The sequence below is a fragment of the Microplitis mediator genome, chromosome 5 (assembly GCF_029852145.1).
Source record: "Microplitis mediator isolate UGA2020A chromosome 5, iyMicMedi2.1, whole genome shotgun sequence".
In the NCBI taxonomy this organism is placed as follows: Eukaryota; Metazoa; Arthropoda; class Insecta; order Hymenoptera; family Braconidae; genus Microplitis; species Microplitis mediator.
The window spans coordinates 20,007,226-20,023,355 of NC_079973.1; the positions used below are offsets into that span (position 1 = coordinate 20,007,226).

A 16,130-nucleotide genomic window follows, 5' to 3' on the forward strand; every position below is an offset into this window, starting at 1 on the left:
ATACTGACTGCTGCTATTGGACCGCCAGTTGATACAAAGCAATCGATTTTGCATATTCTCCCACCCCCACTTTAGCAAACATTTGAACGTTGAAACGATGCGTAGTAGCGCCACCTTGCCGCGAAATTTCAAAATTGAAATTAAATAATTTTATAAAAATTTATTTGTGTCAATAATTATAGTAATAGAAGTAAAAAATATAATAAAAAATGTTTAAGTGTAATTAATATAATAATTAATACATATTAATTTTAATGAAATTATTAAATTGTAATTTTGAAATTTCGCGCCAAGGTGGTGCTACTGCGCATCGTTGTATTCAAAGTTCAAATTTCACATATTAATGCTTAACGTTACAGGATTAGTTGTCTTAAAATTTATGAAATGATAGATCAATAGATAAAAAATTAGAAATATATTATAGATTAAATAGTTTTATAAAATACATACATTTATTGATATTTTAATTATTACGTAATTTTTCTTATTTCTGTTTCCATGCTTTATTTTTCTTATTTTGATTACGTCATACTAGTTTTTTTAATTCAAATAGAATATTGTAAATGTTTTATTAAAATGTAAAAGTTTCAAAAATTAATTGACTTAAATTATTTTATTACTATTTTTATTTTATAAAAGAAAATATTCTATGAATACGAAGAAAAACGGAGATAAAAAATGTACGATTTTTATTATGCTTTTGACAAAACTTGAAACAGGAAGTTGAGTCACGAAAAAAAATGATTATGCTGTACTGTAATTATTATTCTGAGCCTGTAAAAATTTATAATTCTCTACTATACTTCTTAATTGAGACAAAAAAATTTTTATTGCAATTTGATAATTTCTTGGCGGTTCAACTTTTTGTTTCAAGTTTGATCGACAGCATAATAAAAATTCGTAGATTTCTCAAGCTCATTTCTCTGCGTGAATAATAGTATAGAAAATAAACTCATTACATTCATTCAACACGACATAACTGTTTATAAATTTAATAATTTAAAGTTTCTTCACATTTGTTTCAAAAATTGTACTTTGAGTGAATAATTTTTCAAATCACTGTTTTTAAAATAATTCAAAAGATTTCTCATGCATGGATATGGCAATCCTAAGATCTCTTTGAAGTCAGGATACTCGGAAATTTCGTCGATGAGCTTTTTTCTGGCAAGGCCTCTCCAAAAGCAACCTTTGATAATACTTTTATACTCCGGAAACTTTGCCGAATAACTTTCAGATTTGAGAATCTCGAAAATCGATTCATTCTCCAAATACGTGAGCAACGTAAATAAATTAGCGGTTACGAAATTATAATACGTAACACCATCGCTAATTATCTCACGCTTCATGTTTTCCACTTCTTTGTTGTACTTTTTTTTGAATCGATGTGGACCAGCAGAACTATTTATCAAATTATTATATTTTTCATCACTCAGATATAAATTGAGACATCTCAACTTAAAAATATGTTCGGTCATATATTCAATAATATCTTCAGCGGTATCCATATCGGACAGGAGTTCTATGTCATCATTGTCTGTTTTCCGATTATGAAATAATTGATTATTTAACAAATAATCAAGCGGTATATAACCATTGTCACATTTAATATTCATATCTGCACCATATTCTAGTAAATCTGTGAGGGATGACAAATGTCTGCATTGAAATGCAATATGAAGTGGCGTTCTTCCCTGGCTATTTAAAAAGTTAACGTCAGCGCCATATTCAATAAGATCTTTCAAATGCCACATTGTAGAACCAATCGCAGCCATAGAGTGCAGTAATGGACGGTGTGATCTATCACCAAACAGATTTATATCTATTTCGTACTTTAACGACGATGTTGGACCAAGGTCTCTAATATACTGGATCATCCATTCGACGATTTCACTATCATCCCATCGTATAATATCGCGAAGAATACATTCAGCATTTCTGTAGTCCAATAAATTATAGTTCTTATTTTTAATAAGATATTCAAAAAGTTTTTTATTTTTACCAGTATCAACTTGAATAATTGGAAGATAACCCCTTTCATCTTGGATATACATATCACCACCTTTACTGATAAGTAATTTAACTATTTCTTCTGTGCTTTCTATACAGGCTAAATGCATTGTCGGTCTTCCACTACCATCAGGGTACTCGTACCTCTTACTTAAATCAGCACCATGATCGAGAAGCAATTCAACTATTTTATAGTGACGGTTGCTTATAGCGATGTGAATAGGATAAGAAAAATCATACCAAATATCGTGGTATGTATGGCCTAAATTTTCCTTTCGTAATCCATTCTTAATATTCACACCAGCTCCGTTGTTAAGTAAGAGTTTTACCATTTCCAGATCCTTATTTTTACAAGCAACATATAATGCCGTCTGTGAGTTGTAGAATGTATAATCGATAAAATTAACATCTATTCCTCGTTTTATGAGTATTTCAACAACACCATGATACTTTTTTCTAACAGATTTGCATAAAAAGTCAAAAGTACTCATTCCCTGAGTAATGTCAATGTCAATACACTTTTTCAAAAGTTTTTCTGCCAATTCACTACAGTCGTTATCGAGCAAATTACTAAGTAGCCTCAGATAATTTATTTCAGTGATATTATTATCCGACACGTGGTCTACTAGCAGTTCAAGAATCTCTTCATCATTCTCCACATCTGGAATATTAAATGATATCAAGCAATGCAGATTTATTTTATTAATATCAGCTCCTCTCTCTAGCATTATTTTAACAAGTTCAGCGTTGCCATAATTAACTGCCCAATGGAGCGGCGTGCTTCGATACTTTTCGTAGACGTTGTTCATTGGGACGTTCTTACTCAGCAAAAGATTAACTACATCATACTGTTTAGTTTCCAAAGCAAGACAGAGTAAGTTATATCCGTATAACCATTCTGTATTACTCGGCAACTTCAAAGAATTGATGATACTCTCAATTTCTGCTAGGCTTCCCTTATCGATTGCAATAAATAAATCTCGCTCCAGTTGTTTAGTTTTTTCAAGATTCTCCATAGTTTAACTTGTATCTAAACAAACCAAAAAAACACAAACATTAATAATATATGATAATAACAATTAATGAAGAATTCGGCCTAATTTAAATTTAATCTAATGAACAAACGGTAAAGTAAAAATGGCAGGCTGAGCGCAACATTGAAAAGAGTCACTTAATTTGAAATTATAGTAAATTATAAAATACTATGGGCTTGTTCGGCCGAACTAAGTCCTGAGTAAGTTTTTTTATAGTAAAAGCATATTTTCTATATCAAATCTTACTATGTTCTGAGTAAATTTGCTCAGGACTTAGTTCGACCGAACATGCCCATATTCTAATACATTTAGATTCACAAATGATTATTTGTCATGTTATTTTTTTTACGAGAAGTTTTTTTCTTTAAAAAATATCAAAACGCATTAATCAGTTAAAGTGAGCGAGTAATGGTACTGATCGGGTTCAAAGTTTCCTTATACACAAGCGGCATAATTTAATTATTAAGAAAAAGTTAACTAATATGGGTGTTTTCAGACAGATGTATCTGAAGATCGAAACGTTTCTCGCGATACTGAAATAAAAAAACACAATGATAATTAAAAAATCTACTGGATCTAGATTTCTGAAATGTTTCGCATAGGCGCTAGTATGTCAGCCGAAAATTTCAGTCACCCCTAAAGCAATCAAATCCCAAGTTTTTTTCATTTTGTTGCGCGAAAAACTTTCGGATCTTCAGGTACATTCAGACAGCGCCCTCCGTTTTTCAAAAATATGTAATGATTTTCAACTGTCATAACCGTATTTAAATTTTATTAATTAATTAAAAAAAATTAAAACCTTAATTGAAAAAAGGACAACGTAGTCGTAATTTCGTTGAGATAGAGAATTAAAAAAAAAATTGCTTACAATTTATATCAATTGGAAGTTAAACGAAATTTGTTGAATAAATTTTAGCCAACAAAATTTAAAAATTCGAATTATAAAATTGACATGACAATTTGACTGAAATTTATTTAACGAATTTTATTTAACTCCTAATTGATATCAAGTGTAAATAATTTTTTTTTAAATCTATATATCGGCGAAATTACGACTACGTTGTCATTTTTTCAATAAAAATGCTTTAATCTTTTTTTTACTAATTGATAAAATATTTATATACTTAGAACTGTTGAAAGTCATTGAACAGTTTTAAAAAGTAGGGGGCACTGTCTGAGAACGCCTTTGAATTGTAAACTAGAATTATGACACATTTAAATGGATATAAAGAATTTATAACGTGATGGTCATTTCACGTTTCAATTCTTAACGCCCCAGAATTATTTGTCTTACGATTGTGAATTTGTAGACTAGTAGATAAAAAAATATCACTAAAGTGTAGATTATATAGTTTCTCAAATTACATTTATTTTTCATTGATATTTAAATTATTATATCATTTTTAAAATTTTTGTTTCTATGCTTTATTTTTATTTTCAATTATGCTATACTAGTTTTTTAAAGTCAACTATAACATTGGGAGTGTTATATTAATATTTAAAGTTTCAAAAATGAATTGAATTACATTTTTAATATTTTTACTGTACACATGGAAATATAAATGAAAAAATATTCAATAAATAATAATATGAAAAATAAATCAATTACATTCAGTTAACACGACAAAACTGTTTATAAAATAAATAATTTAACATTTTTTCAAATTTGTTTCAAAAATTGTATTTTAAGTAAATAATTTTTAAAATCACTGTTTTTAAAATAATTCAAAAGATTTCTCATGCATGGATATGGCAATCCTAAGATCTCTTTGAAGTCAGGATACTCGGAAATTTCGTCGATGAGCTTTTTTCTGGCAAGGCCTCTCCAAAAGCAACCTTTGATAATACTTTTATACTCCGGAAACTTTGCCGAATAACTTTCAGATTTAAGAATCTCGAAAATCGATTCATTCTCCAAATACGTGAGCAACGTAAATAAATTAGCGGTTACGAAATTATAATACGTAACACCATCGCTAATTATCTCACGCTTCATGTTTTCCACTTCTTTGTTGTACTTTTTTTTGAATCGATGTGGACCAGCAGAACTATTTATAAAATTATTATATTTTTCGTCCCTCGTATATAAATTGATACATCTCAACTTAAAAATATATTCGGTTATATATTCAATAATATCTTCATCGGTATCCATATTGATCACAAATTCTGCGTCTGCATTGTCTGCTTCCAGATTTTCAATCAGTTGTTTATCTAACAAATAATCAAGCGGTATACAACCATTGTCACATTTAATATTTATATCTGCGCCATATTTAAGTAAACTTTTGATGGATGACAATTGTCCGCAGTCGAATGCTGTATGAAGTGGCGTTCTTCCTTGGCTATTTACAAAGTTAACGTCAGCGCCATATTCAATAAGATTCTTCAAATGCCACCTCGTAGAATCACTTGCAGCAACAGAGTTCAATAATGGACGGTGGGATCTATCAGCAAACAAATTTATATCTAATTCGTACTTTAACGACGATGTTGGGCCTAGTTCTCTAATATACTGGATCATCAATTCGACGATTTCACTATCATCCCATCGCGTAGTGGAGCGAAGAATATATTCAGCATTTCCGTAATCCATTGAATTATAGTTTTTGTTTTTAATAAGATATTCAAAAATATTGTTATTCTCACAAGCAGCAGCATCAACGATTGGAAGATAACCGTTTTTATCTTCAAAATAAACATCACTACCTCTACGGATAAGTAATTTCACTATTTCTAATGTACTTTCGTAACAAGCTAAATGGAGTGTCGGTCTTCCACCACAATTAGGGTATTCATGGTCCTCACATACCTTAGCGCCATGATCGAGAAGCAATTCAACTATTTCGTAGTTGCACCTTCTTATAGCGATGTTAATAGGATACAAACAATCAATCGAAATATAGAAGTCGAAATGGAGTGAATTTTTTCTATATACTCCATTCTTAATATTCGCATCTGCTCCATTATTAAGTAAGAGTTTGACTATTTCCAGATCCTCATTATTACAAGCAATATATAATGCAGTCTGTGAGTCATAGCATGTGTAATCAATAAAATTAACATCTATTCCTCGTTTTATGAGCATTTTAACTACATTATGATACTTTTTTCTAACAGATTTGCATAAAAAGTCAAAAGTACTCATTCCCTGAGTAATGTCAATGTCAATACACTTTTTCAAAAGTTTTTCTGCCAATTCGCTATAACCGTTATCGAGCAAATAACCAAGTAGCCGCAGGTAATTTGATTCAGTAATATTATTATCCGACACATGGTCTACTAGCAATTTAAGAATCTCTTTATTGTTCTCCATATCTGGAATATTAAATGATGTCAAGCACTGCAGATTTACTTTATTAATATCAGCTCCTTCATCCAGCATTATTTTAACAAGTTCGGGATGGCCAGACCTAATTGCCCAATGGAGCGGCGTGCTTCGATACTTTTCGTAGACGTTGTTCATTGGGACGTTCTTACTCAGCAAAAGATTAACTACATCATACTGTTTAGTTTCCAAAGCAAGACAGAGTAATTTATATCCGTATAACCATTCTGTATCACTAGGCAACTCCAAAGAATTGATGATACTCTCGATTTCCGCTAGTTTTCCCTTATCGATTGCAATACATAAATCTCGCTCCAGTTGTTTAGTTCTTTCAAAATCCTCCATTGTTTAACTTATATCTAAACAAAACAAAGAAACACTTGTTCACCACTAAATGATAAGGTAAAAATCCTATTACTTGCTCACTTTTCATCGGAGTATGATTAAACGCGTCCGTATAAATTGGTAAATTAAACAAAAAATTATTTTTTTTATAAATATTATTTGTAATTTTAAATATTAGAACATAGTATATTACACACTAAGGGAGGAAAGGAGGATAGTAAAACCCGTGTGTAAAATTGCCTACCCGATTCGAAGGTGTTTAATATTCTATTTGCTTTCATTTGAGGGAAGAATGACGCATAAGCTTTTTTTTTCCTTTTGTTTTGTCATAAAAGATAAGAACGACTTTATTCCCTCTATTAAACAGGGTGGGAATGTAAACTTTCGGCGTAGGTATATTGAGAAAATTATAATTTGAAGAATAATGTTGATAATCTATTTTTATTAATTGTTTGTCAGGTAGTTGAGTTTTCCAATAGTCGCTCATAAATGTTTTGATGTAACATTACTCGATCAACATATGACTCTACATATAGAGCGAGTATACTCACTCAAAGACAATATGAATTGAACTATTATAAGTTTATTGATTCAGAATAGTATATTATACAATTATTGCGGTAAGTTGTCGATTGCCCACGAGATCAAAGCTCATTTGCTCGTGTGGGTAATCGGCAACACCGGACGAATTGAACATTCTTTTTATTATTATTAATGCGATATGCGTACTATCTTAGTGCTCGCTGTATTTGGCGAACAATAGAGCGTGCGCCAAGATAGCACTTGTATCGCATGAATGATAAAAAATAATTTATGAGAAACTTGATAATATTGAGTGTGAATGTAGCAGACGTCAGACAAATTTCAAACTATTAACAAATCGAATAAATAATTAGTAAAATGAAATTTAAAAAATTTTTAATAAGTGCATTTTTAAAAAATATATTTTTTTCAATTATTTACCCTATTTATATATCATTTTAAATTTGTCTGATGTCTGCTACATTCGCACTCGTTGATAATATGCAATGACTTTCAACTGTCATCATAACTTTATTAAGGTTTTATTAATTACTTTAAAAATTTCCAAGTGATTGCGATTTCACTGAGATATAGAATTCAAGAAAAGGTCAATTAGGAGTTACGTGAAATTTGTTGAGTAAATTTTAGAGTACAAAATTAAAAAATTTAAATTATCAAATTGACATAAAGATTTTACTGCAATTTATTCAACAAAAATTCGTTTAACTCTTAATTGATTACATCTGTGATGAATTGTTTATATGTTTTTTTTTTCAATGAATGTTTTAATTCTATTAAATGATTTTATAAAATTTTAATACGATTGACAATCGAATCATTGAAAACTTTTAAAAAGAAGAAGCGGGGGGCATTGTCTGAGGAGGGTCTTAATCATACTCGTTTCAAAAATATCTTTTAGGTTATGATAAAAGCAGCAGACAACTAAAAGTTTTCTTATTATTAAGTAAACAAATGAATTATTAATTGTAATTAATTTTGAAACTGATATCGAAGATTTAAAAATTTTCATATTTATGCATACCTTCAAATAATTATGTAATGATCAGTAATTTTTTTATAAAAAATAAAAAACTGTTGGACATTTGCTTCTCTTAATATTGCGTTCTTGCAGTTTTAGTTGTAGTAGAAATTTATTAGGACCCAAATAAAAGATCTTTTCGAATTTGAACGACAGTCGGTGAAAACGAGTACTTCACGGTAACCATCAGTAAAGTAAACGCGTATTATTCCGACAGAGTACACATACATGACATGACTCATGTTTGTGTGTCTAAATCAGCTGATCGAGGTTATATTACAATTTTCTAGCCATCCAAACCTACAAAATAAGTTTACTCAGTGTTTAATACCCACGAGGTATTATTTTATAAATAATACAAGATAATTTTTATTTATTTTCAAATTTAAACAATTTCTTTATTAAAACTAAGGTAAGTAATCAACAAATTTTACATTTTATGCCTCATTTTTGTTATCTAAACCTTTACCTCTGTGCTTGTCCTGTAAATTTTTTTTTACATTTATAATAGTATATTTTTATTTTGTTTATTTTCATTCAAAGTCAGTCAATTAATGTTCGAATAAATATTTGCAGTAATTAAACTCTATTTTATAATTACATACATTAAAAATATAAAGGTATGATTTTTTTATCATACAATAAAATTTGAATTTAAAGTATTAATGATAATCAGTATTAAATAGTTTTACGAAGTTAATTAAAAAATTTTTAATGGTATCGAATATTTAATAATTATAAATAATTTTTATTTTTTATAATCGTAGTTACAAAAAAAAAAGAAATTGAAGCTTTTATTATAATTATTCTGAATATCGTACTAATAAATTTTGTATTAATTAATTAATTAATTAACCATACTATTAAAGTTACATTTTTTAAAAAGCTATAAAAATTATTGTATTAAACAGTCTACAAAAGTTACTTCTGTATTTTTTTAAATTTATTCATTTATATTTAAATGATAAAAAAATATATTATTCATCTTTATCTACAATTATTGATGTATAATTATTTTACAGAAACAATTTCGATAGCACAGGATCGCTCAGAATTATATGAAAGAGTTAAATTATATAAAAATTCACGTGAATGAGAAATGTATGACAATCAAGCTGATTTTTACGTGGTTGTAAATTGTAAATACGTTACGAAATTTAGAAAAAGCTTATATACGTGATTGTGTTACTCCTAAAGAATATACAGCAGCTTTTAGTAAATTGTTGGCGCGATATCAGGGTGCATTTAAGCAGGTACTCAATTATTTAAAAATTAAATGAAATAATTCAATAAATACAAATCTGTGTGACAATTATTAAAATTTAAAATTTGAATAGTTATTGAATTACTATTTTTTGTAACTAGTTATTAAAATGAATCAAAATTTTTAATTAGTTTCATATTATTCGTTATCATATAGATTTAATCTTGCAAAGAATCTGAGTAAAAGTATATTGATCCAAATACACTATTAGTTTGAAATTCAAATGGCGTTATCTTTAGGAGCATTTATTGATTAATTTATTAATTATTAATTATGGAAATATTTATCTATATTAATAAATCCATTTTTTTTTCAGAGGTTCATTGATTGATAGATTACAAACACTTATCACAAGAAACATATCTTTGATACGTATATGGCGACATCAAATCTCTCAAGATCATTTACAAACAATTTCACCCTGTGTTATTGTTCAAATTAATAAATAGATTTGGCAATACAGCAGGTTCATTATCAGCGGAAAAATAATTAACGATGATAGCAATTTAATTGATAAATACGTCAAAGAAAATTCTCTATTACCTTCAGATAAAAATATCAGTAAATGTAGTATTGAAAATGATTTAAATTCATCTAAATCAATTAAACTTTTACTGGTTCCAGAAATCGTTGGTAAAATAAATTTTGATAATAAGAATATTATTAAAACATATTCGCCGTGGGATATTATTGATCCAAACAAAGTATTGCTCAATATTTTTTACTTTATTGTTATTGTAGATTCTAAAGCTACTAATGATAGTCACGACAATGACAATAATAATTTGACATCAGTTGAGGAATTTAATTGTCAACGTCTCAGAAACAAAAAACTTGCGGCAAACTGTAGCGTTAAATTTAGTAATTCGAAACCTAATTTTATGCGATATTTATTTTCTAATTGGAATATTTATTATTTTGTTAACTGTATTTATTATTTGTTATTATGAGTTGAGTTCATTACGTATACAGTTTACCTGCGGTGTCAACAAAGCTTATAACTTATTCGAGTCTACGATGTTACAGATTTGTTTATCCGCCATCGCTACATTGTTACTCTTTTAGAAATTTATCCACAATATTTTATTTATTCTGTCGCGTGATAACAAAACCATGGCGAATACAGGCGTTTTGCCATTTGTTCGTGGCGTTGATTTTTCTGACAATGATTTTAGTCAAAAATTTCCACCTTCCGTACGTCTGATGACGGGGATCCAATGGTTGAAGTTAAATAAAACAAATTTATCGCAAATCCCCGAAGAGTTGGGTAAATTACAGAAGCTGGAACATTTATCACTGGTCAAAAATAATTTAGAGCGTTTATATGGTGAATTGACAGAGCTGGGGTGTCTTAGATCCCTTAATATACGGCGTAATACTTTGAAGACCAGTGGAGTCCCTTGCGAGCTATTTGATTTAGAGGAACTGACTACTCTCGATCTTGGGCACAACAACTTGAAGGAAATTCCTGAAGGATTGGAAAGGGCGAGATCGCTCCTTAATTTGAATCTTAGTCACAATCAAATTGAAACAATACCAAATGCACTGTTCATTAATTTAACCGACCTGCTGTTTTTGGATTTAAGTTACAATCGACTAGAAACGTTACCGCCCCAAACGAGACGTTTATCCAATTTACAAACGTTGAATCTTAGTCACAATCCACTTGGGCATTTTCAACTGAGGCAATTACCGTCATTAATGAATTTAACAACCTTACAAATGCGTAACACGCAGCGTACATCAAACAATATTCCCTCCAGTCTAGAAAGTCTAACGAATTTACAAGAACTTGATTTATCACAAAATTCATTACCGCGGGTACCAGATGCTCTTTATCTACTTCCAAATTTGAAACGACTAAATTTGAGCGACAACAAAATCACCGAAATTTCATCGGCAATCGAAATGTGGCAAAAATTGGAAATTTTAAATCTTTGTAGAAATAAACTCAGTGCATTACCTGCTTCGTTATGTAAAATCTCAACATTGAGATGTCTTTATGTAAACGATAACCAAATTGAATTCGAAGGAATTCCTCCTGGGATCGGCAAACTATCATCGCTACAAACATTTTCTGCAGCAAAGAATCATTTAGAAATGATACCCGAGGGACTGTGCAGATGCAGATCGCTTAAAAAATTGATTCTATCTTCAAATCGTCTTATCACTGTACCTGATGCTATTCATTTGTTGAATGATTTGGAACAACTGGATTTAAGAGATAATCCTAATCTAGTTATGCCTCCGAAACCAACAGAGATCGGAAAAGGTTCAGGCGTTGAATTTTATAACATTGACTTTTCACTGCAACATCAGTTAAGGCTTGCGGGGGCAAATATTCCTCCACCGATGCAAAATTCTGGAAGCAAAGATCCAACAGCCCGAAAACTCCGATTGAGAAAACGCCGGGATCAAGAAGAAGCAGATCAAGATCAAGCTAAAATTTTGAAAGGTATGAAAGATGTCGCTTCGACAAAGGATACAGATAACGACTTGATTGACTGCAAAACAGAATCTTTGAAACCTAAAAGATGGGATGAAACTTTAGAGAAACCACCACTGGATTACTCTGAAATATTTGATGATGATGCAGGTCAAGTACCGGGACTTTCCGTCTGGGAAATCGAAAACTTTCTACCGAACCAGATAGAAGAAGTTGCTCACGGGAAGTTTTACGAAGGAGATTGTTACATAATTTTGAAAACGACTTTAGATGAAAGTGGATCACTGATGTGGTCAATATTTTTTTGGATCGGTGAAAAAGCTACACTTGACAAGCGAGCATGTGCTGCAATTCATGCTGTTAATTTACGTAATTTCCTTGGTGCTCAGTGCCGCACTATACGAGAAGAACAAGGAGATGAATCAGATGATTTCTTGATGCTATTCAATTCAGACATTACATACATTGAAGGTGGCAGGACATCATCTGGGTTTTACACAGTTGATAATACACCAGTTATTTCGCGATTGTACCGAGTACATTTAGTGGGAGCTTCAATCCATCTGGAACCGGTTGCAATCAGCCAAGATAGTTTGGATCCAGACTTTGTTTTCATTTTTGATACCAACCGTAAAATTTATCTATGGTATGGTAAAAATTCAAAAAATACACTGAAGTCAAAGTCTAGATTGATGGCCGAAAAAATAAATAAAAATGAAAAACGATTTCAAGCTGAAATTGTCACCGAAATCATGGGGATGGAATCCAATGATTTTTGTTTATCTTTAGGAGTAGATAAATCTTCTTTATCAGTTAAGAATCATAATAACTCCGATTTAAAATTATCAGTACCTCACTTATATCAAGTGCGACTTGGCATGGGCTACTTAGAGCTTCCACAAGTTGAAGTTTCACGAAACAAATTAATTCCCTCGCTTTTAAATAGTAAAAACGTTTATATATTAGACTGTTATTCTGATGTTTTTGTTTGGTTTGGTAAGAAATCAACCCGACTTGTCAAAGCTGCAGCAGTAAAACTCTCACAAGAATTGTTTAATATGATCGATCGACCTGAGTTTGCTCTGGTGATGAGACTACAAGAAGGCAGTGAATGTCAGGTTTTCAAATCAAAATTCATTGGCTGGGATGAAGTTATCGCTGTCGATTTCACGCGGACAGCAGAATCAGTTGCTAAAACAGGAGCAGATTTATCAACTTGGGCCAAGCAGCAAGACACTAAAGCTGATCTTACTGCTCTATTCATGCCGCGCCAACCCCAAATGTCTCCACTTGAAGCTCAACAATTGATGAATGAATGGAGCGATGATTTAGAAGTTATGGAAGCCTTCGTTTTAGAAAAAAGGAAATTTGTTCGGCTACCAGAGGAAGAGTTGGGACACTTTTTTACCGAAGACTGCTACGTTTTTCTATGTCGTTACTGGATGCCACTCGAACTTACGGAAAATGAAGATGGTCAAGAGCACCTCGAAGATGATTTTCAATGTATTGTTTATTTTTGGCAAGGAAGAGATGCCGGAAATATGGGATGGTTAACATTTACGTTCAGTATGCAAAAAAAATTCAAAACATTATTTGGGGAAAAATTGGAAGTCGTCAGAACTCATCAACAACAAGAAAATTTGAAATTCATGGCTCATTTTAAAAGAAAATTCGTGATTCATCAAGGAAAGAGAAATCAATTGAAAACGCCAAATACCAATCAAGTTGAATTGTTTCATTTGAGAAGTAACGGAAGTGCTTTATGCACTAGACTCATTCAAATTCAACCTGATGCAAGCTTATTAAATTCAGCATTTTGCTATATTCTAAATGTTCCATTCACAAATGATGATACAACTGGAATAGTTTACGTATGGATCGGATCAAAAGCAGATCCTGAAGAAGCTCACCTGATTGAAGAAATAGCTCAAGAAATGTTCAAAAACCCTTGGATTAGTCTTCAAGTATTGAATGAAGGTGAAGAACCAGAAAACTTTTTCTGGGTCGCTATAGGAGGTAAAAAAAAGTACGACACTGACGATGACTACATGAATTATACCCGACTATTTAGATGTTCTAATGAGAAAGGATATTTCATGATCAGCGAGAAATGTTCTGATTTTTGTCAAGATGACTTAGCTGATGATGATATAATGATACTTGATAATGGCGAACAAGTTTTTCTATGGCTTGGCGCATGTTGCTCTGAAGTGGAAATAAAGCTGGCTTATAAATCTGCTCAGGTGTACATTCAACATTTACGTGCGACACAGCCAGAAAGACCGAGAAAGTTGTTCCTCACTGCGAAGGGCAAAGAATCTCGTCGCTTCACAAAGTGCTTTCATGGGTGGAGTTCTTACAGAAAGTCACCATAGTAGTGAGATATTTTTAATTTTTACGAGGACTATAATCGATAAAATGTCTCCACTGCATTAAATATGTTGCTTTAAGCACAAAATGTTTAAAAACACAAATTATTTGTTATTATTGTTTTGATAAATTTACGAGATGTATCAAAATATTAATTTAATTATAACGACCTTTGAAAATTACAAAGATAAAAATTTAGTTTTAATGAAATTCTGTACGTTAATACAAGAATAAAAATGTAATCTTAATAATATTTAATAAATGGATATATAAGTATTAAATTATAAATTAATAAAATTTGTTTAAAGATTAATAATTTTTTTAGATTTTTAATAATTATAATTCATTATTTAAAGTTTGTTTAAAAATTGTACTTAGAAAAGTCGGAAGCTACAAACAAATAGAAGTCATTTGAAACAATGAGTATTAATTAGAATAAATATCTACATACAGTCAAATCTCGTTATGAGTCCGCCTACAGGGGTGTAGGGGAATACAATTCCAAGAATTCCTGTACCGTTATACCTCCGAATAGAACTTGAAATTAATATTTTTATAATAAGGAACTTCGTTCCTATCTGGTGTCCCACGACACCACATGGTTTCATATATTTATTTTAATGTGTATTTTCGTGTCGTTTGCATATATTTTTTTGGTTTCGACCAATCACGTTACGAATAGTTTGGCTTCACATTTATTTCATCTAAATTTTATTATAGGATTTATTTTTATTTTTATGATTTAAATTTTTCAATTCGCTAATTTGTAATTTATAAATTTGTCTTATATCTTCTACATTCACATATATAGTTTTTATGAGTGTGAATGTAGCTGACAATTGGCAATTTTTTTAATTTTAGAATAAATGAAATAAAATGTAAATAAAGTAAAAATTAAATAATGCGTATGCGTATTTTTTTTCAATTTCAATATTTTAATTGAATTATTTAAAATATGTAAATTATCTCATGATTGCTATCATTCACACTCATACAATTTTCCACTTCATATTATATCAACAATTACTTTGTCATAGTGACGCGTTAAAAGATTCAAGTTACTTGTTACCGCTCTATTGTAAAGGCTCTAGTGTTGATTTTAAAATGGACGCGCACGCGCGCGTACAAAATTTGAATATGGCGGGACACAATTAATTTTTATTATTGGTTGGGAGGTATTAAGCTTCAGATGGCGCTGTATGTTTATTCGGAATTATTTGTAAAATATTTCAGTGTGAGTAAAAGGACGCAACCGCTGGTGTTAGATCTGTTGTAACTTAGACACATTCGGTAATTATTATAAATTATAATGTAGTGGATTTAATTTCTTAAATAAATTTTTAAGTGCGTGAATATTTAGTGGAAGTAATTGTTTAGTGTCGTGAGTGTAGTGAAGTGATTGGTGATGCGTGATGTCTCCAAGGGTGGAAGACAATTTAGTTTGATCAGAGCTACCGGTTCTTTATTATGAGTGTGAATGTAGCAGACATCAGAAAAAATTAAGACTATAAATAAATAAAGTAAATGATTAAAATAACATTTTTTATAAGAAATGCACTTATTAATTTCAAAATTTTTTAAATGCGCATCTTTTAAAAATTTTGTTTTATTAATTATTTATTCTATTTATGAATAATTTTCAATTTGTCTGATGTCTGCTATATTCACACTCATTCTTCATTCTGCAAATGCTGTTTCATCCAAGTAAGACTTATTATTAATTATAATTGCTTATTCTGAGACGAAATTGTCCAGATTTAGTGACATCTAATTAG

General features: G+C 30.3%; 2 protein-coding genes across 4 annotated transcripts; one reads left to right on the top strand and one right to left on the bottom strand.

The window, feature by feature from the left end:
• Positions 1-496: 496 nt before the first annotated feature.
• Positions 497-8,376, bottom strand: LOC130667650 (putative ankyrin repeat protein RF_0381). 2 transcript variants are annotated; one of them, XM_057469397.1, is made up of 2 exons: positions 8,279-8,368; positions 497-3,037 (listed from the first exon to the last, which is right to left on the bottom strand). In XM_057469397.1, the coding sequence occupies exon 2, from the start codon at positions 3,021-3,023 to the stop codon at positions 1,011-1,013; it is 2,013 nt and encodes a 670-aa protein (XP_057325380.1). In that variant the 5' UTR covers positions 3,024-3,037; positions 8,279-8,368; the 3' UTR covers positions 497-1,010. The 2 variants fall into 2 exon arrangements, with proteins under 2 accessions (XP_057325380.1, XP_057325381.1); XM_057469398.1 differs by lacking the exon at positions 497-3,037 and adding an exon at positions 4,493-6,728 and having other exon boundaries at positions 8,279-8,376.
• A 158-nt stretch (positions 8,377-8,534) lies between these two features.
• Positions 8,535-15,110, top strand: LOC130667316 (protein flightless-1). Of its 2 annotated transcripts, XM_057468827.1 has the most exons (3): positions 8,535-8,687; positions 9,298-9,528; positions 9,856-15,110. In XM_057468827.1, the coding sequence occupies exon 3, from the start codon at positions 10,653-10,655 to the stop codon at positions 14,358-14,360; it is 3,708 nt and encodes a 1,235-aa protein (XP_057324810.1). In that variant the 5' UTR covers positions 8,535-8,687; positions 9,298-9,528; positions 9,856-10,652; the 3' UTR covers positions 14,361-15,110. The 2 variants fall into 2 exon arrangements, with proteins under 2 accessions (XP_057324810.1, XP_057324811.1); XM_057468828.1 differs by lacking the exon at positions 9,298-9,528 and having other exon boundaries at positions 8,545-8,687.
• The last annotated feature ends 1,020 nt before the right edge of the window (positions 15,111-16,130 follow it).

Bases quoted from the DNA above. Each gene is read 5' to 3' on its own strand.
- LOC130667650 (XM_057469397.1), bottom strand. From the start codon at position 3,023: ATGGAGAATCTTGAAAAAACTAAACAACTGGAGCGAGATTTATTTATT.
- LOC130667316 (XM_057468827.1), top strand. From the start codon at position 10,653: ATGGCGAATACAGGCGTTTTGCCATTTGTTCGTGGCGTTGATTTTTCT.